This window comes from Planococcus citri, chromosome 4, assembly GCF_950023065.1.
Source record: "Planococcus citri chromosome 4, ihPlaCitr1.1, whole genome shotgun sequence".
In the NCBI taxonomy this organism is placed as follows: domain Eukaryota; kingdom Metazoa; phylum Arthropoda; class Insecta; order Hemiptera; family Pseudococcidae; genus Planococcus; species Planococcus citri.
The window spans coordinates 58,055,402-58,078,476 of record NC_088680.1 but is presented as its reverse complement, the minus strand read 5'-3'; the positions used below and the strand labels follow the sequence as shown (position 1 = coordinate 58,078,476).

General features: G+C 35.2%; 1 protein-coding gene across 8 annotated transcripts in view; it reads right to left on the bottom strand.

Moving 5' to 3' along the window:
* scalloped (TEA domain transcription factor 1 homolog scalloped) overlaps window positions 1-23,075 on the bottom strand; it is a 183,960-nt gene that overhangs the window by 98,443 nt on the left and 62,442 nt on the right. The window contains exon 1 of one of the 8 annotated variants that reach the window (XM_065364146.1): window positions 21,212-22,224. The exons of the other annotated variants lie outside the window; for them this stretch is intronic. Within the exon in view, the coding sequence (XP_065220218.1) occupies window positions 21,212-21,272 (61 nt within the window). The 5' untranslated portion in view covers window positions 21,273-22,224. Of the gene's footprint in view, window positions 1-21,211; window positions 22,225-23,075 lie in introns of those variants that run through there. 8 annotated transcript variants of the gene reach the window in all.

Genomic DNA, 23,075 nt, shown 5'->3' with positions numbered 1-23,075 from the left:
CTGTTCACACTAACAGAAAATGTTTGGCCTGGGCAGCTAATAATGCTATCAAAATTGACTTTCAAATCATTATGAATTAAATCAGAAAAAGTTAGGGTTGTGAAAACTAAAAAAAAAAAAAAAAACTGAAACGAAAAAAAAACGTGGACCCTAAATTTAAAAAAAAAAAAAAAAAACGAAAACTAAAAACAAAAAAATTTGAAAAAAATTGAAATCCGTCGGTTTAATAAAACCCTACTTCCATATCCCAGAAAATGAGAATTTGCCAAATTAACACGAATTTTCAAGGGCTGTGATCCCCTTGAAAATGACAATCTCAAATTCTTCAAAAAAAAAGAAAGAAAAAAAAGTTGAAAGTATTTTTAGTTTTTGAAATCCTCACGTTTCATATTTGGACCCCAAAAACACTTCGAAGCCTTAGCATTCTTGCGTCTAAATTCAAATTTTACATGGAAGGATTTCAAAGCTACAAGGGATCATTTACCCTAACCCCTCCTTCCCCCCCCCCCCTCTTCAAAAAAGAGAACAAAATTTATAGAAATATCCCAAAATTGAGGCATTTTTTGAAGTTCTAAAAGTAGAATAGGTGAATATATTATTTGCGAAAAGGGTCGGTAAATTGGCACCGACAACTTTCAAGTTGATTGTCTATCATCAAGAAACTTCCAAGGCGAAAAATTTCAACTCCCCCTCCCACCCATCTGGTTTTTTGATACTTCTATCCAGGTAAAATGAAAAAAGAACATGTTTTTCGATTCCACGTGAGCAAATTTTTTCAATTTTTTGGTATGTTGTAGATCAGGATGGGTCGTTTTTCAACTTTTTTCAAATTTTGATGGACCCTAGCAAAAAATCATGGCCAAATGACCTCAATAAAACGCAGGAAACATTTCAAATTTTTTTGTCAACGTTTAAACGACCCCCCCCCCCCAAATGTTGACCCAAAATTTTGAAACGTTTTCTGCGTTTTATTGAGGCTATGACTTTTTGCTAGAATCCATTGAAATTATGTGCATATTGGAGACGCACCTACTCAAAAAATTGCCAACCCCCCCCCTCTTCAAAATGGCATTTTGAACTCCATTGTATGTTTTTGACCCTTTAAAAAACATTGTTAATTTTTTTCAAAAAATGGCATTTTTAGAAAACATTTTTTAAAAAGTTTGCCCCCCCCCCCGCAATAACCTCTTCAAAATGACATTTTGAACTCCATTGTATGTTTTTGACCTCTTAAAAAACATCGTTTTTTTTCAAAAAATTACATTTTGTAGAGAAAATTTTTTAAAAACAGACTGTCATCATTTTTCATCGAAACTAAACTATCACGCCTTTCCAGTTTTTACTCAATTTTTAAAATTTTGACAAGCTGTCCAAAATCTATTAAACTGGTAAAAATCACTTTTCAAAATTTTCATTCGACGTTTTTATCATCTTTAAAAACATTTGCTCAAGAATTTCGACTCCCTAACAATAGAAAGAGATTGTTGAAAATTAATTTTCGTTTTGTAAAAAAAATTCCACAAGGTACAGAAATTGAAAATTTTCAGTCCAAAGTCCCACCTGTCCCTCCTTTCTTTTTCTCTCAGAATTCGATGCATCAAAAAATACCCTTCAGTCATCAATCATCACCACAATCCATTCATTCAATTTTAAAAATAATCATCCATAATCTAAATTTGCTCACCCCAACTCCGATCTTATGGGGGAAAAAATGGAACATCGTAAGTTAATCACCTACTTCAAAATCGAGCTGGAAGGAAGAGAGTCGTAGTTAGAAAATTTCTGGAACATATTCCTACATTTTTACACCGATGACTAAGCGGCCAACACGTCGATTAAATGATTTAAAGCCGAAACTGACTTTATTTACGGTAATCAGGACATCGTTCCACCTATATAAATGAGTGCTATACGTATGTGTGCATGCACAAAATAACGACAACGACCTCGCAGACACACAACCACTCATACATGTATGCTCTACGTACACCATACCATCTAATACTATACCAAATATACACCATCGTTCGAACTGTCGCCCAGAAAAATAAACGTATGTACTTTAAAATATCATCGTCGTAGTTATATGTAAAATGGTGTAGGTACGTAAACGTATACAGTATAGTAGAACGTACTATAATATCTACATACGTATAATGGTACAAATTAGTTTAGGTTTTCGTACATACATACGAGTTAGCGTTAGGCCTGCCAGAAAAATAAAACAACAACCAGGTTGGCTCGAGTGCAAATTTAAATATTACGCGTATTAATTTTTCGCTTATTACTGCGTGTACCGAGCGTAAAAATGTCTTTGAATGGCTAAACTAAACGATCCTCTACACACCTCCACCTCATACTAGCCATCCTAGACGCTCAATAACACCGGACACACCGTCATCCTGCATCCAGATGGTCAGCTCGACTCAAGTTTGTTGTTTCTTTAGTGATGTTTACACTCTTCTAGAAACTCGGTTACGACTGAGAAGAAAAAAAAATGCACCTACTTATATATCGGATCCATTCATCTCGACGATCGCGAAAAAAACGCCAAAAATTTATAATGTGAGATAATATAAGATACTTTTATACGCGAAGAAGCTTTTTCATAATTCTATTAGCGATTTATACTGGTCAACTTCCGGTCTAATGTCACTTCTTTTCAACTTTAAAAATACTTGACTTACACTTTCTATCATTAGGAACTCGAAGAAACACGTAGGCGTAGTATTTCGCACAAAAGAATTCTAAATTTATCTAGGTAGTGTATTTTTCAGCGGAAAAGTTCCACTTCGATAATAGGCTATTTATGTTATTCGTCGCGTAGTCTGTAATTTTTCAAGTTATCATTTTCGAGTCGGCTATCTTTTGACCATAAAAATTTCAAATTATTCGAATTTCTCAACTGATAAAAAATAAGGTCTTGCTCGCGCAATTGAATGGAAAAATTTGGCTTGAACCCCCCCCCCCCCCCAAAAAAAAAATCAGGAGAAATTATTTCTTTTCAAGACTGGCCATAATGTCCTGCTAACCTAACCTCAACACTTTCAGAACATTTTATGAGAATTTAATCGATCCTTCCAGCAATTTGATCCACGTTTGAGATATTCAGAGCACCTTTCTGAAACTTTCGATGATTTTAAGGTACCTAAAAGTGAATACTCAAGTTCGTATTTGAAACAAACGAGCATAGGATTTTTTCAGACTATGTTTTCCCATCGATTCGAGTCTCGTTCAAGTTTGCAGCAGTCGGAATCTGGATGACAGTGAAGCCGAACATCGTCCGAAGAGCTGGTTTCTATACATTAATGAATGCACTTCCGCGTATCGAATGCGTAATTCGAAATACTAATTAAAACCGGATAGACGATATTTTCTCATATGTAATATATCATACTACGAATCCATACAATAACCGTGTATGTATGTACTGTAAGTACACGTATTTAACACCATTTTCTTCTTGGGTGGTCTTAATCCACGCAATCCTATCAACCCTCTCGACGAGAAAATCTTTTCTTCGACCGTAACAATAAATTCGAACACGAAAAAATGCATAAAGCGCAGGGACACCTACTTGAAAATCGAATCTTCAAAATGAAATAATCGAGTTGAAACAATAGTCGTTTAATCATTTTATGTACGTACTCGTATATCTGGGAGAACTCGAATGATGCGGAAAATAGTACGCCTATCATTGGATGGAAAAATCGACTCGTGCGTGGGTATCAAAACTCGACGACTCCTACTCGAAAGATGAAGAAATTTTTCGCCTAAAATGCGTACAACACATCTTTGAGCAGAACACAGAGAGAGAAAGAGGAATACGCAAATTACTACTGCAAATTGCTAACGCATAATTTTTTTTCTATGTGAGAATTTTTTTTTCGGCTGTTCTGGCTGATCCTGCAGATTCGTACGTAACGTATACGTAGCGTTTTATTTTCATTTATAGTCGCATACCGATGACGTAATGGAGTGTTAGAGGAGATCGGGTGAGGTGTCTATCCTTTTTACTTTAGGTTAAATTCGCAGAAGGTCTTTATTATGTAAGGAAAAGCTCGGTCGACGCGAATAAACCAATAGAAACGGTAAAACAAAACAAACATTCCACGCATTGTTACCTCCCGTTTAAATTCTTTACCCCGTCACCGCGTGCTCTTCGATGAAAAGCTTTTGTTTAGTTAAAGTCGTTTTGAAATTTCCCCTTTCAACATAATTCCTTTCGCAAAGGCGGGTACGACTCGCGTTGCGTGTAGTTGGGCGTTTTATTAAACGGTTTAACGAGCTTTTTAAACGACTATACAAAACAGGATTTTGGGGTTTTGTTTTTCGCATTTTGCAACTTTTCGGTTTGGCGAAGTTTTTTTTTTTTTTTTGTTACTCTATTTTTCATTTAGGTTGTTTTTAGTTTTGGTGTTGTTGTTATTTTTTTCCATTTCGAGACCGATGAGCGTTGTCCTAGATATGGAAAAGTTTGATAGAGAATTTTTTTTGGCGTTTTGGTTGATCATAGGTACATGTGTGATTTGATTTTTCGGAAATGGCAGAATGGAGGATAAGGGGTGAAGAAAATCATGTTTGGTCAAAATTGTGATTCATTGTAGGTATAACAATTTTTTTTTTTTTTTTTTGAAAAAACACTTGAAGTTTTTAGAAACCGCTCAACTTGATATCCGCCCCCCTCCCCCGCCATGAAAATCAGGCATAAAATATACTTAACTTGAAATTTTCAAATTTTTTCATTTTGAGTGCTAAAATGTAGGTGATTTGTGGCATGAAAGAGGTGCTCTCGTTAGAATGAGTCGTTTCTCATCATTTTTTGAATTTTTAATTTTTTTGAAATTTGAATGAGCTCAACAACATATTATGGCAAAATTACCTTCAACAAGATGCACGAAAAATTTCAAAGCAGAAAATAAAATTCCAAAAAGAAATTATTATAGATCAAATCAAAAATTCAAATTGGTATATTTTCTCTACGAGTCCAGGAGTCTTCTGAGATGAAAATATTTTTCTGCAGAAAAATTCTGTTGCTGCATAAAAACAGCATAAGTTTTTATTTCAAAATTGAAAAAAATTTAAAAAGATAGATGAGTCAAACGAAAGCCAGTGAACATTTTTTTTTCAATTTTCACAAATTTTTGAGCTCTCTTCCTCCCTCCCCCAGTTAAAAACCCATCATTCCTCCCCTCATACGAATTCATACAAAAATTTGTGAAAAATGTAAAACAATGAATTTCAGAAACTGAAAAGTCTTTTTAAATTTTTTTCATCGTAGGTACATTTCAATCTTTCCTCATCAGTTGATGATTTGAGAAGTGACGACCCCTTCACACAAGAGCATTTCTAGACCAACTCCCCACAAATCTCTCGACCAGACGATCACTTGGCTCAATCAACACCGCGCAGCAATCTTTTTCTCAAGAAACCCTAATCCAAATTCAAAACACCACACACACGATTAGATTACGCGTAACACACGAGCATGCATGAAAACCCCGTACGACATTTTACGCATCTTACGTCTTCAATCATTGGAAAAAATTCGGCCTTTCGCGTACCGAAGTCGTCGGAGCGCGGTGACTGAAGTAAGTAAAAAACAGAGTAAAAAAACCTCCGAACAAGAATCCGATAAAAGACGACCTGTCGCAAAACAGCCTGTCTGCGAAAAATCAATAAAAAGTATGAAATGTGTGAGAGCAAAAGGCCGTTTCGAAGAATGGAATCGGTTAAGAAAGAGACGGTCAACACGTCAGGACCCAAAAACTGACGACAGTTAACGCGTGTTCCCGCATTTTAATGCGCTCGATTTCTAATAAAATAAAAGAACGCGTTAAAATCTCCCTGCTACGGTCCTCTCTCCTATCATCTTTTATTACACGCAGCCACCTTCCTTTTTTTTTTTTCACTGACTCTCTGTTGATCCTGGTCGTCGTCGTCGTGGTCTTTCTCTTCTTCGGTCGGTCGTCGCTGGTATCGTATACAGCACACAATTACACATACATAGTACTATACTACACAATACACCTCGGCACCTCGCTTGCTCGGTGACAGGTAAAGGTCGTTAGTGAAATGAAACCGGCCGCTAAAAAGCAATAAAAGAGAGAAATTAACACGTTCGAGTACACACAAACACACGAATAAAACCAACAAACAAATACAGCACCGTTTTTAGTTTGGGATTTTTTTTCTTTCTATCCAATGAGATGGAGAGGAAAGCAGGGGCGAGGGTCTTTCTCTTTCTTGGGATTCACATAAGGTATCTGTGCATATACAGGGTGGCCCTTTATGTAAAGTTTCAATTGAAACGATTTTCTCGAAGTTGAGGTTTCTGACTTTTGCTCAAAATGTATCGAAAATAGAGCCCCCTGAAATAAGATAAGATGGAAATTTCATTTTTCGCAATTTTGATCCTCTCAATTAGTTTTGTAGAATTTCTGGTTGGTAGCAAAATATCTGATACATACAATGCCTCTAACGAAGGAAATGAACCATACTCTAGAGGTGGGAAATTTCATGCTCTACAGCTTTATTCCTGTCAATTTTTTTTGTAGGACCCTCAGGTTTTATGGAAAAGAGTATTTTTTGTTTTGTTAAATCGACCCAGGAAACACTACTTTGGAATAAGCATACTAAACGCTGCTTACAAAATACTTGCAAAGATGCTAGCGAGAAAAATCAAGAGCCATGCGAAGCCAATAATATTGGAATGCCAAAATAGATTTTGAAAGGGAAGATCATGCATTGATTGAGTATATGCAGCAATGCTGCTGATGGAGACCTAGAAACTCACATGTGCTTTGTTGATCTGGAGAAGGAATACAATTGAGTACAAAGGAAGAAGTTGTATGAAATCCTGAGGAAAATCAAAGTGAACAAACAAATAGTACGCTCAATTGAAGAAATATACATGGATAATGTAATAAGAGTAAGATCAGGAAACATGTTGGAAGCAAAGAAGATGGGAACAGGAGTAAGACAGGGATGCCCAATGTTGTGTAGCTGTAGCCTGTTCAACATCTACTTCAATGACATGATTAAAGAATGGCTAAAAACCAAGCTAAAAGGGCTAGACATCAATAACACCCATATCAAATCAATACCCCGTTATTCACTGGTGATCAGGTGGTCTTTGCTTACAACAAAGATGACTTGCTGAGAGCAATGTACCACCTTCAGAAAGTAGCAGATAAATACAGAATGAGAATCACTTTGTCAAAAACAGGCTTGTCGGACCGGACCAAAAAACCAGACCAATGACCGCGACTGGACCCAAAAATGCACACAAGACCGAGTGGACTGGACCGGACCTTGAACCTCTAAACAAAAATTATGTAAATATTAACCCAACAGATGACCCTTTTCAGAAAAGATAACTGGAACAGACCGAGATTGAAGACCTTTCTAAAAAATCGGACCAATGACTGCGGTTTGGACCTCAGTTATGACCAATTTTTCTAATTCATATTGCCATTTTAGATGCCTATTTTGAATAAATTTCCATTGTGATTTAATTTCTTTCCAAGTTTCAATGTTTTGAAAGTAAAAATCCCATTTTTCAACTCATCTTATGTGTTAAGAAGCTTTTTTCGTTCTGAAAAATGAAGACTGTTTTTTGGACCTGAGCTGACTGGCTGACCCATGACCAAGATGAAAAATTTCTGGTCAGGATTGGACCAGACCGACCTACAAAAACAAAAAATGCAGAACCAAATAACTGGACTGGACTGTTTGAAAGCTCCAAACTTAGGACCTTGATTTGGGAGCAACTGGAAAACCTGAGTGGTCCTACAAGCCTGGTCAAAAACAAAAGTGATGGCCTTTGAGAGGAAAGAGCTAATATGCAGCTAAATTGTTGTAAATGGACTGCCAGTAGAACAATTCAGAAGCTTTAAATATCTCGGGTGAAAACTATCTTACAAAGGAGAGGTCGATACACAACTTAAGATCAACAAATTCCTGAGAGTAAGCAGGGTGATAAACCGAGCCATTGCTCCAAGAAAAGTCAAAGCCAAAACCCGAATAAGAATCTACAATACACTGGCAAGACCAATTCTGCATGCTGTATGGAAGCAAAACATGAACGATGAGAAAAGATATAAAAAGCAGAGTAACCGCAGTGGAAATGAGATTCATGTGAGCCACAGCAGGATATATGAGACGCAATAGGAAAAGGAATGAAGACATCCTGGAGGAGCTAGGAGCAGAGCCAATCATTAGATAGGTAAAAGATTACAGAAAGAAATGGCGAAGACACGTTGATAGAATGCCTGACCAAACAGTACCCTCAAAAAGTCAAAGAATACACTCCAATTGGCAGGAGGAGCAGAGGAAGAGGAAGGCCGAAGAAAAAAACTTGACATATCAACGAACAATTCTTCTACAGTTTCCCAGATGGGCTGAACAGCTCACCAGGCCAAAGTTCCAGAGCTGTGGGACCGAAACGATCCTGATACCGGAACCGATTAAATCCCGATTCAGATCCAATCCCAAAACCAATCCTGAAACCAAACCATTATTTTTCTTGATCCCGAAACCGAAAAAATCCCGGAAGCGATATAATTTTGAACCCGAAACAATCTTGGAACCTTATCGTCAATCATTCAGATTACAATAAAAATTACTCGACAAATTAAGCAAAATATGCATTTAAAACGTTAAACTAATTACACCATTGGATTTTTCACATCAAAACCTCCCATTTATAAAATCCTTGCAGTGTCCATTAGTCAATGTGGGCTTAAAATTGGTTGAAATGGAAATCCCAAAACCGAAAACCGATACAATTTTTTCAATCCCAAAACCAAAATGAAATTTAGAACAAATCCTGAAATGAAAAAATTTCAATCCCGACACTGAAATCGATGATGATGATGATGAGAAATAAGGTTTATCTAAATTGAGATCAATTTTTCACCATGAAAATTGATTTCTGGTAAAAACCAAGGATCCCACAAAAAAAAGGAAAAGCAACAAACTTGTAGAGCACCAAATTTCCCGCCAAAAAAGTGACTCATTTTCTTTACAAAGCTTCGTCTCCAAAATATTTCGAACAAAACTCATAATGCTCGACTCGACTGAAAAAAGCCTCTTCTCAGAGTCTCCTGAGTCACCCTGTATAAACACAGGTATCTATGGATGTTGATGTAGGTGTGTTTATATAAAAAAGAAGATACGATCGCAAAAACCACCTCTGTTGTAGATTTTTTTGAAAACTTTCCTGACAAGACGTACCTACAGTACCACAAACGTACAATAAAGTTAAGAGATGTTGTAGGTTTAGTGCAGGCTTTTCGAGCTTACATACATATGTGGTTCATCGCGCGAGACAGAGAATCAACAATTGACGTTTGAAAATCTTCCCTCGCAGCTTTCGGGTAACTAACGAACGCACCCAGCTTAATAAAAGCCCCCTAACCGTGGCGGATAGCGTTTCGTTTACAACAACCCTTTGCTCTCTCATCGACGTGTTGTGAAGTCTCGGGCTCGTCCCTGCGCCAGGCGCTTCGTCTTCATGTGCCTTATAATACGTTATGCGGCGTTAATTAAAATCATCTTATAAACGGAAACGAGGACGTTTTGTACGTACAATGATACGCTATATTATACGTTTACGTATTCGACGCGTAAAATTTCATTCGCATTCGCATAACCATTTCACTCACACCTCTTTTAGCCGGCTATAATCATCATCGTCTCGTCGCCTCCTCGTCGTGTAACATATACGAGTATGTATATGTATACGAAACTTGAGCAATTTACTTAATTTGATCTTATCTTTGAAAAATACGCGTGTGGTACAATTACGCACACACACGTACGAGTAAAACGCGTTAAATCGACATCGTCGTGCTGCACTGGCGTATTTTTATGCCTACATACAAATATACGAAAAATCATACACGATAGAGACCACAGTATATGCAGTGAGACGTTCACGTGTAAATTACTATCATTATCTAATATACGCGGGATGGACGTTTTTGACGTACCTGTACCTCTCTATATGCAAGTGTAATGCATATAGACGAGCGTGTATAAATACTCGTTTATGTACAGTATACTTAATACACAGGTACACGATTTTTTACGCCGTGTTTGAATGAAAATAAATAGAGAAAAAAATGACGTTAATTTTTCGACACATGCATATAGCACACAGGTAGAGGTACAACGATACGCGATACGATACCCGTATATGAAAAATGCGCGTGTGTTTTCGACGATAACCAGACTAGGTACAATAATACGTTTCTCAGGTACAGAAGACTCGGACGTGATTACGTGTTAATTGATATAATTTACACGTCACCGAGACTCTCGATAATGGCTGTTTAGGTGGCAGAAAAACACTTGCAACGAACGTAGGTAAGTTTTAAAAAAATAAATCAAATGACCAATACCAGCAGAAACTAGAAACGATTGTCAACCAAATTGGTGACAAAAAACACAGGTGGATTTTCCCATTTTCAGACACATACTCCCTTCTCTTGATTGATCGATCTCATTTCAATAAAAAATTTGAACAAAAACAATGCGAATTTGTGTCCCCAATAGGAGTTGATGATAAAAGTTGGAGAACCAAACATTTTCCCCACAGTCTTTTGAGGTCCTCTCACAACTTTTTTTCAAATCCCATCTCCGGGTTTCCCAAAAAAAAAAGTCAAAGAAGGCTCAACCTAATACGTTTCTAACTACATAGTTGGGGACGAAGAATATATTCTCTGAAAAACTGAAAATATAAGGTAAAGTACCAGTTGCGGATCTCGTACCCAGTTATGGATCTTCGTTTTGTGGCGTTCCAATTTGTGAAAAATGAAAATACGAAGTGATATCTTTTTCTGTGACTTCCATACTTACAGCACAAAAACAAGTTCAACAAAAAAAGTTCTAATAATTGATAATTGTGTGAAAAATTTTGGGTAAAAATTTTGATGTGTAATTTCAAAAATTCAAAAAAAATATAAAATGTGCTATTTTTTTCTGAAAAAGTGATTCAATGGGAAGTGAGCAGTGCCTTCTTTGAAAATTTCAATGTTTCATGAGTAGAGAATGTGAGTGAGCAATAAGATGGGCATTTGTTCCAACACGATCAAATTTATTGAATAATTCGCCAAATTTATGTCAATGCATATCAAACCCAGGCTATAATTTATCGTTTGATGATGTGCAATGATAATCATTCGCATTTGATTGGGATTTTGTGAATTTATTTTTGATCTGCAAGCGGGCCCTTAAATTTTCAATTCGCAATTGGTAACTCATTTTTTTCATTGAATTTTTATTTAGCTACTCTCTCAAATTCCGAATAAAATGCAATAGGTAAGAATATAAAAATTGGTGAAGCTAAACGTAAGTTTGGACAAATATAACCTTGAGTTGGAAAAATTTCAAAAAAATTGCTATTAAAATGCATCCTTGGTTTATAAGGGCCCGCTTGTGGATTGGAAATTTTTGATCCACAATTGGTACATACTTTTTGGGTCTTGGATTTTTTCCCTGTAACTTTTTATCTGTGAAACATTGAAATTTTTTCCAGTGATAGGTTGTTATGGAAGCTACCTTCTGTGGCCCAGTTGCGGTTATTTCAGAGGGTTGCAAAAACAGCCCCCCCAGACTCCAGTTTTGAATTTAAAAAAATTGTTTTCCAATATTTTGTGGAGGAAGGTTCCCTTTACAAGCACAGATGATAAAATTTGAAAAATGTTAAAATTTACGCCCTACAGAATTTTTTCAAAAAAGTGATCCAAAACTGGTACTTTACCTTAACACAAAAAAAAACCCTAAATAGTCGAAATATGCAAAAATATTCCCAGCATTTCCTACACAATATGAGTACCGTTGTACAGGGAAAAACAAATGAATCCAATGGTAACCTTGATAATTTAATGAAATGATAATTCCAGAAGATATTTGTAAGGATAAGAAATTTGAAGTTTTATAAGAAAGAATGATATCTAGAGCTCGGATTTTTATGATTTGTCATATTTTCATTCAACGCAGAAGATCGCGCATATCCTATGGATTTTTGTGAATCCTGCAATTCTGAGTAAAATGAGCCCAACTTGTTAGCGCATATTTTGCATATTTTGGGCATAAATGCATGAAAATGCATATTTTAGACATTTTAAGCGCATATTCGTCATATTTTGGCCATTTTTCTCATTTTTCAGTCATATTTTGGAAATTTTGGTAAAATTTTCATTAAGAATAAAAAAACTGAAAAAAACTTGAAAAAACGATTTTTAAAATCTTTTTTACCACGGTGAGGCGATTCGTATGTTAACTTAAAATTGATTATTTAAAGTAAAATTGAAGACTCTAATCTCTTTTTTGAATTTCTTAATTTTCTAGCCTTCCCTATACCTTTGAAATGAAAAATCCTTTCTATAGATACCCATTTTTGATATTGCATAAAAATGCATATTTTGATGGATAAGGGCATATTTTGTCATAATTTGATCACAATAAATGCATATTTTATGCGCATAAAATGATTTTTTAAGTGCATAAAAATCCGAGCTCTAATGATATCAAACTTATACAGTGTTGACTTTTTCCATTCGAAAAAAATTAAGTTCAAAAAATTATGAAAAAAGTCAATTTTTGAAGATTTTTTTGAAAATTTTCCTGTGAAAAATCTGGTTTTGTTAATTTTGTGTGTGTGTGTGTGTGGGGGGGGCTGGAATGGAGAGCTTTCTACAAATTTGGTTGAAAAAGTAGTGATTTTTTCAAAAGAAATTTATACAAAATATCAACATTGTGGGAAATTTAAAGAGAATTAAGTAAGGACATTCTGACTCTCGAAACGAGCATAATTTAATGGTAATTTCTAAGTAATTTACCTGTTGGTTAAAATAATTTACTCCTGCCTGGTTCAAATAATAAATCTTCTGGATAAATAATAAATTGTTCTTCTAAATATATAAGTATCTTCTGAATTAATTGGAGTAATTGATTGGATCAATTACCACGACGTCCGGAACCTAAAGGGGGTGGCAGGCAGAAAAAGAACACAGGGCCCAATTAGTTTCATTGAAACTAAGTGAGTGTAATTTAGACTAAAAAGGCAGAGGAATTTGGTGGAAGCGTTTTTGGGGTCCTAAAGCATTTTCTAAAAATGGTCAGAAGGGGTATCTTAACCCAGGGAGGCGGAAAAGACCTCTAGTAAATTTGAGTGCACCATGTGCACAACTGACAAGTCTAACATTTTCACTAAAAATACAAATTAAATAACTCACTGTAGGTTTTATAGGCTCATCCTGCTCCATTGCAGCTTCTCCTGCTCCTGCAGTTGTCTCCGGCATATTGAGGAAATTTTGAATAAAGTCAAATTGAAAAATGAACACACTGTTATTAGCTTAAGATGCAAAGGGCAAATGGCAGAGTTTTAGCTAAGAGGAATAGAAGTTTATTGTAGGGGCCTGAGTCATTCCCAAAGAGGATTTTCGGTAGCCATTTTAATATTTGACCAACTCATAGGGTGAGTCACCCTTCCAAAGAGGTCACTATCCTTCTGAAATCGAGGGGGAGAAATTACGGGTAATTACCACGTAATTTACCACCTCTGAATTTGGTAATTTTCAAGTGGATCGTCAGTGCAGCCACTTGAAGTCGATTTTTCGACAAACATCTCGGAATTTGTCATTTTCAGCCAATGTGGAGCCTCCAGTGAGATTTCAATTCATTTTTTTTTACTCAATTTCAACCCTTTAACGTCTAGGCGAAGTTCAACCGACGAATTTTAAAAATTTTTATGAAAAAAGTTGAACTGAACGATCATATTGTGATAATTTTTGAAAAAAATCGAATCTGGAGTGATCACTCATTTCAATTACTTACTGACATTGCCATCGTACCCAATCTCATCCTCAATCATTGGCCAGTTTCGCTCCGTCTATCTGCACAATTTCGCGATACATTCGGCATCGCTCAAAGCCCACAAAGGTACACTCGACTCGCATATTTTACCTCTTCTCATCGCGTTCGCAATAAACACCACATTAAGGTAATAAAAGCCGCGTATTTAGCAGTTTCGTGAGAACTTGCCGAACCTACCGCGCTGTCATCTTATCACGACACGTCGAAGAGTTTATATAAAGCCACAGCCAGCAGTCATCTAGCGTATGAGAAAATGAACCGGTTATTTGTCACTGCGAGAAGTAAACGTACGTATCCGTTTTTAAGACGCCAAACAAAACCAAAGAACCAGCAAACGAAAAAAAATGAAATGCTACAAAAATTAAAAAATTCGAAGTACACGAAAGAATAATATAAGAAAGACAAAAAAAAAGGTCGAGCATTAATAATTACATTAATCTTTGTGTTTTTCGGCAAATAAAGAATGTCGTCGTTTGAGGTCGTTAAATAAATGTAGGTATTATTATAACGAGCGAGTGAGTAGTATGATTCACCATGTGCCATGGTAGCTACTATAACAAATTGTCGAACCAGTGTCATAAAAATTAACTTATGTCTTGTGGATGCGACATTTCGACACATATTACTGTTTACTTCTTTCTTCGTGTTTTCCAATACCTCGTATGTACATCGATATAGGTGGGTACTGATGGACTTGTGTTTATATGTTGAGCAGATGAGCCATTTGACCTCCGTTTTGCCCAACTCCAAATATGGTTCAATTTGAAAGATGAAACGAATAGGTGGGAATGAGCTGTAAATTTGATTTATCGATGGATCAAGAGTTCATTAAAATGATTAACGGAGGGGAAGAAGAGTGGAGGGGAATGAGATAATCCGGAAGCAAAAAATCAAATACTAAAATATTGTGAACATTTCAGAATTCCATCGATAGACTCAATCTTCTCATTTCATTTTCCAGTTCCAGCAGCTTCGATCTCAGATCATCATATGATTCAGCAAACTGATCAAAGACATCAACCAATACTCATTCATCGATCATCTGATCATCTTATCGAGCATTTCCTCACTGCACCGGCCAAGCCAAGAACTGGTCACTAACACCGCACCGCGAGAATACCTCACAATGTAGCTGCTGGTTTTCGCCATACAAGACGATCGTCGTATGTAATAAAAGCAGCAAAATTTCATGTTCTCGATTAATTGCCATAATTAGCGTCCAACAAGGCGAAATGTTTACGTGTTTCTTTCCTTCTGTTCGACCATACGTTTAGAGGTAGGTATATTAATTACACGCAGCAGTCGTACCCACCACTCCATACACCTGATCTTTATCCCTTATTTGAAGCGAAAAAAAACACATCTAAATCACAATTAGAATTTCAATTACGTCGTCGTGTGCTCGATGAATTATTTGCGAAAAATTCCAATTGCTCATAGTTTAGTTTCGTCGGATCGAAGTCCAACTACGATTAGGCAATTCGGTCGAACTCGAAACATTATACGAATAGATCCCAAGGTTTCACCTGTTCATTAAGCATTATTCACCGTTCGTTTTACGTGCGTATTTTCCACAAAGCGTACAAATAGGTACATAGGTAGTGTCTGCGATTAATTACGCAGGTATATATCGATAATTCGCGTTAAACGTAAGTACCATTTTGCAGTAGTCGATGACCTCAAATTAATTTTGAAGAATCGCCGCGATTGTTTCGCGTATAGGTATTGGTTGTTGTACCGAGAAATGTGGCATGGCGCATGTATAGAAAATTCAATCGACTATACGTAGAATCGTTACAACGTTGTTCGCACATATTTCCCATATTCGCTCATTTTAATGCATGAGACACGATATAAATTCATTTCAATCATAACATCAATTTGTAAAAGATACAAAATCGAAACAGCCAATAAAATCAATCACACTACTCAATTCGAACGATCTCGATGTTGATTTATTTTCATTTCGGAAGTGCGCTAAACTGGTTGTTTTGGTGGTAAATTATCTCAATCGTTTAACCCTTTCGGCTACGAGACAAACTGACGGATAAAATTCGAAGTGCTTTAAACTGAGTTAGGCCGGTTGCTGCCTAGAACTCAAAATTTGCTGGAAATCGCACATTCAGAAAGTATTCATGTCACAAATGGCAATAAACCTTAAATTGACTATTTTTCGATTTATGACACCGAATAGCATTATAAATCAAAATCAAGCCTTCTGAGGCATCTGATATTTCAAGATGAAAGTATTGGTAACAAGCATTTTTGAAAATAGAAAAAAAGATGAGCTAAAATAAAATAAGTTTGTGCAAAAAAAGAAATTTTTGAAGAAAATCAAGGCATGCGACTTCAGATAGTTATTCAAACCGCAAATGTTAGAAGGTGTTTGCTTGTGGGAAGATTAAAATTGATGGAAAAATCTTTGTGTTATAGAGAGCATTTTTCAAAATTTGGAAAACCCATGTCACAATTCAACGCTAATTTTCAATGAAATTCTGAAAAATATGTATCATTTTCATCTTCTGACACATACATCTCTCTTGAGATAATTTGCTTGGGTGAGTAAGTTGCCTCAGAAGATGACTGGGTAAACTTTTGCAAGCATTTGAATTTTATGATGGATACTGTGTCATAAAGACTGCGCTCAATCAATTCATTATCTGTAAGATGACTTCTAAAAAGTAATTCCAGTAATTCCACAATATGACGTACGTATTTTATTTTTATTATCTCATTATGACAAACAGATTGAGGGCTGTATTATGACACAGTATCTATCATAAAATTCAAATGCTCGCAAAAGTTTACATAGTCATCTTCTGAGGTAACTTACTCACCCAAGCAAATCACCTCAAGAGAGATGTATGTGTCAGAAAATGAAAATGATGTCATACTTTTCAGGTTGAATTGTGATACAAGTTTTCAAAATTTCAAAAAATGCTCTCTATAACACAAAGATTTTTCCATCAATTTTAATCCTCGCACAAGCAATCACCTTCAAACATTTGCAGTTTGAATAACCATCTGAAGTCGCATGCCTTGTTTTTCTTCAAAAATTTCTTTTTTTACACAAACTTATTTTATTTTAGCTCATCTTTTTTTCTATTTTCAAAAATGCTTGTTATCAATATTTTCATCATGAAATATCAGATGCCTCAGAAGGCTTGATTTTGATTTATAATGCTATTCGGTGTCATAAATCGAAAAATAGTCAATTCAAGGTTTATTGCCATTTGTGACATGAATACTTTCTGAATGTGCGATTTCCAGCAAATTTTGAGTTCTGGGCAGCAACCGGCCTAACTCAGTTTAAAGCACTTAAAATTTTATCCGTCAGTTTGTCTCATAGCCGAAAGGGTTAACTTGTGCATGAATTTAGATCGAAAATTGAGACATTTTTTCGAAAATTCTTCGATGATCTGAGTTTGAAAAATACGAGCACACGGAGAGGGCGGAGGCGGGGGGAAGAGGGATTGACACGGTGCTTTATTATAGTTTTGATGCAAATACTCTCCACGTTTTACACTCAATATCTTTAAAAAATCTGAAATGTACTTAATATTTTTAAAGTTTTTCAAAAACTACATCATATTTTCAATTTTTTATTATCCTAATGTCTTCAAAATTCAAATTTGCAGAGTGTCTACTGAAACCAAATGATCAATTTTCTTGCTTTTTTCTTGCCTTCTTCGTGCTGTTTTTTTGGTTTCAGACATGAAATTTCGTACCCCTCTTCATATTTACGCATCCCCCCTCCAAAAAAAAAATGCTCAACAATTTATTCGTTGAAGCAAGGATGTGATTTTAATTCTCAGATGACAAAAATCGAAATTTTAACATGCTGAACTCAGTGGTGTTTACAAGATGAAATCATAGAGGAAGTTTATATTTTTATTTGTGATGTCGGGGGGGGGGGGGGGGAATCAGATTTTCAGACATGAGAAATCGACATCTTGAGCAATTTTCCGAAAACCCTTCATAATGAATGATCATTTTATTCGACAATTTTTTGGAAAAATTACTTCAAAAAATGAACAAACAACCATTTTGTATGTTTTATTTTACAATAGTATCAAAAATTTTGAAAAGTTAGTGAACTGATTCTGTTCAGAAAAAATGAAAAATTCGCACTTTTCAAATGGTTTGGATATTACAAGCATTTTCTAGAATTTTCCTATTTAATTTTTGAATTTTGCGAGGGCAAAAGTTTTGGAAAATTTGTAATTTGAAAAAGAGAACAACATCAATTTTAATGAAAGGATTCGATTTTTCTGATCTCAACATTTTTCAAAATTAGTGGAATAAACTCATTTTTTAAAAAGAGTTTTAGTATTCTTTGAAAATTTTCTTGCTTTTTGAAGGGATTTCTAAACTAGGTATTTTCTTGCTTTCTTGCCACCCATGTCAATTTCTCGCCTTTTTCTTGCTTTCGTGCTATATGTATTCTTGCTGGTAGACACTCTGATTTCATATCACAATTTGACAATTTCATCAACTGTTAAAACATTTCAATTTTATTTATTCATTTTTTTTATTTTTTGACAAAATTCTCGATAGGTAAAACATGCTAAAAAAAAATTGAAATAGCAAAAATTCTAATGAATTTCCTAAAATATCATCATTTATGTCAAATTTCAAATTTTTTCCAAAAACAGGTGGGTAACTTTCGTAACCAAAATAGAGACAAAACGCGAGTAAAACATTTCAATATGTATAGGTAACCAGCGAGGTATAGAAAAAATAAAATTATATATTAAAAAAAAACAGACCGTTACCTACAAATTATGAAATGTTTTGATTTCGAATTTTAAAAAGTTGAACTATACTTTGCTACTTTCAGCTTTGAAATTTTTTGGTGAAAAAGTAATCTTTTTGACAATTTTCGGCACTAAAACGAGAATTTTCGTAATTTTTGGCAAACAAAACGAAGGAAAGTTGGCAATTTCTGGCAAAAAAGCGAGACTTTTGGACAATTGGTGAAAGAAGACGAGACTTGGGGATTTTTCACAATTTTGTTAATAAGTAAAAAGCGAGAATTTTTTGCAACTTTGGTAAAAAGCAAGACTTTGAAAATTTCAGTAAAGTGCTTGAGTGATACTTGATGGCAATTTTTGGCAAAAAAGCGAGGCTTTTGCGGATTATTTTTAGCAATTTTGCAAAAAAAAGCGAAAAATTTTTCAAACCTCTTTAGGTCTTTAAGGAAAGTTTTAAATCATGGAGATTTTTTTGCCGAAGAAATTTCAGAAATTCGTGATATTTTTTTCAAAATTTTTAAAAGTCTGACTGTGACCTTTTAGTCAATTTTTTTAAAAGTGTGACATACAAAAATAATCAAATTTCTGAATTGAGAGGAAATGTTGAAGTCGCACTTAATAACCAAAAGTCAAACAATTTTTTTCTGTTGTTGAAAGTTCAAAATTACGTCAGAAAGTCGATTGAATTTTATTTTTATAGAATTTTCCAAATTCTTTTCAACTTTTTGAAAACCTGACCAAATTACACAAGTACTTATATCTCAGAAATGGTCATTTATAGCTGTTCTTAAAAGTCAAGACTTGATGACCAGAAGTCGATCGATCACCTTTCAAGTTTTTGAAAGTTTAACACTTACCTATGTCAAAACATTGACTAAATTTTCTCATAATTTTCCCAGTTTTTTTTTCAATTTTTTGAAAGTTTGACATATTATTGAAATATCAGAAAAATTGCCAGTAGTTCTTTAGTCAAACTTGATGTCTGAAATTCGATCAATTTTTTTCAAATTTGCTTCATTATTTCGCAAAATGTTGATCCTGACACGAGAGAAAAAAATTCTCGTCTTCTTGGCACCTACTTCCTCTCCTCCGTCTCATTCAAGCAGTGGACTCCAATACGCAATAATTCCAAAATTATCTACTAAATTGAACAGAAAATCATCTTCGTTTCTCAGTCCACTGAAACTGTATCACCCTCTCCCCCCCACCTCCCCATTAAAATAGATATAGTCTCAAACAACTAATTTACAAATCAGAAATTGCTCATTCGTTAAACCTGGCACGAAATGTTTTTGAAAAAGCGGCGAAGAAATTTCCTCATCTCAATTTTGAACTCCAAATTTGCAAAACGAACCCCAAATATTCTTTGGTTCTCATTATCACTTCATCCTCAGACCTCATCACCATCAATAATTCTAGAAGCATACCCATCATCTTCAAGGGCGGATTGTACGACTCTCGTTCAAATCTGTACTAAGTTCAGCTCATTGTTTTTGACCAGTTAAACTGAGTTCAACTCTTGAACGAGAGTTGAACGAGAGTCGTACAAGTGGCCCCAAGTCATTTTACACGTTTCTGAAACGTTTGCTAGAAAAATTTCAAAATCAGTTCCGAGTTCCCAATTCCCCAAAACCGAAACTTCCACTACGAAAACATCATCCTTTTTTTTCAAAAAAACCACCTGTTACGGTCAGTTGGCAACACTGTCCGCCATTCATCGGCTCATCGCTGATTCATCGTGTTATTCGTGTTTCAATGTTTCATACAGCAGAAATTTCGCTTTCGTTCAACGTTCGTTTGTCGTTTCAAAACACTCACCAAAAACAAAACACACCTTTGATCAAAACAAAGCTTTCTTCGAGTGTTCAACATGAGGAAAAATCTCGATAACACGAAACCTTCGATCAAGTCATACGACCAACTAACGCAATACGTACTTATAATATTTTTCGATACGCTAAACAAAAAAAATGTAAATCTAAAACAGTAAATATTTACACGATTTATCATCAAAACGAACTAAAATCACATCCAGAAGATAAGACCTACTCATACGTAAACGTATATACCTACAGGTTTCGAAACCATCGTGTCGTTTGTATTCTGTATAGATCATATCGACAGATAATATTGATTAAAACAATACCAAAATCAATGCGTAATCTAAAATCTACAACACATGTAAAACCGAAGAATTTTCCATTTTTGATTTTCCAACCACTCGACACGATATTCTCCACCCCCCCCCCTCTGCCAAAACTAGCAAACGAAATAAACAAAAATCACCAAAGCGTGTTACACACAAGTATCTACACATATTGTACAATATATTCGAACCTTCATCGCCATTTTTATTTTATTTTTTTCGTTATCGTAGGTAGGTAGAGGTACTTCGATAAACACAGTGCGATTATCGCGACTGTACTAATTAAATTACACTCGTACACGATGGTGGTTACACTTCGTACACCGTAGTATGTATGTAGTAAATAAAAGAAAGAAAAAACTACGAAAAAATGATATGTACGGTGAAGTGAAACAATGTATGTGAAAATATAAAAAGTACTAAATACCTGGTGGAAAACTAGCAGGTTCTCTGCGAAACATACTTTCGTCACTTTTATAACCGCACATTATACGTTAAAAAACTTCGCACCAAAAACATGTCTTCGAAAGAGTATGAAAATCACAATGAAACTTTACAATATTAGCTATACGATTATTATCGTGAACTGAAATCGAATTGAAAAAATATCTACGTTATTTTACAGAGGTAGAAACCGGTGACAAACAACGAACGATCAAACTTTACCAAAGTATAAACAAACAAGCAAAAAAAAAACCGCCGAGACGATAAAAATTCCGAAATTATTACAACTGGCGAAATCAATCACCAAAAAAAAACCGAACAAAACAGAAATCAAAACTAAACCAAAAAAACAATAGCGAATTCGAAATACTCGACGACGAATACAAAGTAAAGTATTACATAAAACTGAACAAAATACTACACGAAGGTAGCCAAAAAAGGAAAAAAAAACTTGGAAACACGACGCAGGAGCAGGATGAGGACGAGAACGCCGACGAAATATTTCACGTTGCGAACCAATAAGTCACCGCTATAAAATGAACTTAATCTTAGCGTATCACAGAAACGTTTACGAATCTTACAAAGGTAAAGTGTAATTTCAGGTAGCGCGTTCGGTTCGGTGTTCGGTTCTTAAAACGTCGCAGACGAGACGGGTAAACGAGCGGGACAGGGGACAATGCGTTACGGGCACGACGACGACGACTGAGATAGCGGGTAAGCGGGCGGAACTCGACATGTACCGAGGTAATCCGTAACAGTACACGCGTTTTCACGACAACGAATCATTCTCTGCTCGGTCTCGGGCTCCACACGAGTACTGCACCTTACCTCCTCCTCTTTTACCCTCCTGTAGAGTAGACGGAGAAAGAACCAATGAGCGAGAGAGAGACAGAGAGGCTTTCTACAGTATGTACAATACAGAATACAATACGTAGATGTACATTACATACTGTAGAGATACATCGTATGTATGCACTGTATGATGTACTTTCTGTGACTGTTGAGACTACCTTTTTGTGCTGTACACATTTACACGATTAAGCTATGATGATGATGTGAGGTGTATTCGTCATCATCATATTATAAAATACGAGTACGTATAATAAAACACTGATAATGTTGGTATGCTCAGTAATAAGCGAATCAAGTGAAACAGCAAAATAATGTACGAGTATAGGGCTATTATCTACTGATAACGATTCCCCAGATGAATCATCAATGAACGCTCTTGGAATTCTTGCGCTTATCTTTTTACCTACAATTTGTTTTTCCACGAAAAATCAGGAAGGCCTACGCATTCTACACTCTACGTCTACAGGGTGTGCATAAACAATCGAATTGATCGTTCAACGAGAAAATCAGAATTTAAGATGACCATTTTTTAAGCAAATAAATTGATTACGTTTCATGATCCTGAAAAACAGAAGACCTACCTTGACCATTTTTTTCATCTTGAACAATTTTGTGGATATTTTGTACAATTTCTATAATATTTTCGCACAATTTAACATTAATTAAGCAATCATTTCGTTATTTTACATTTGCCTGCATGCTTTTTTATGAAATCTACATCGTTTTTTTTTTTTTTTTTTTTTTTTTTCATTTGTACATCATTTTACGAAATTTTTGGCACTTACTTATCGATATTTCTGGTGGTTTTTAGAAGATTTTTTTGGAGTTTTACAACTTTTTCCAACAATTTTCAAGTTATATCAGTCGATGTTTAGGCTATTTTAATGCTATTTTGCTCTCATGTAGTCAAATTTTGGGCAATTTTTGCACTTTTAAATTTGGCAACTTTGAGGAATATTATTTTTCGAATTTACTATGATATTTTTTGCAAGTTC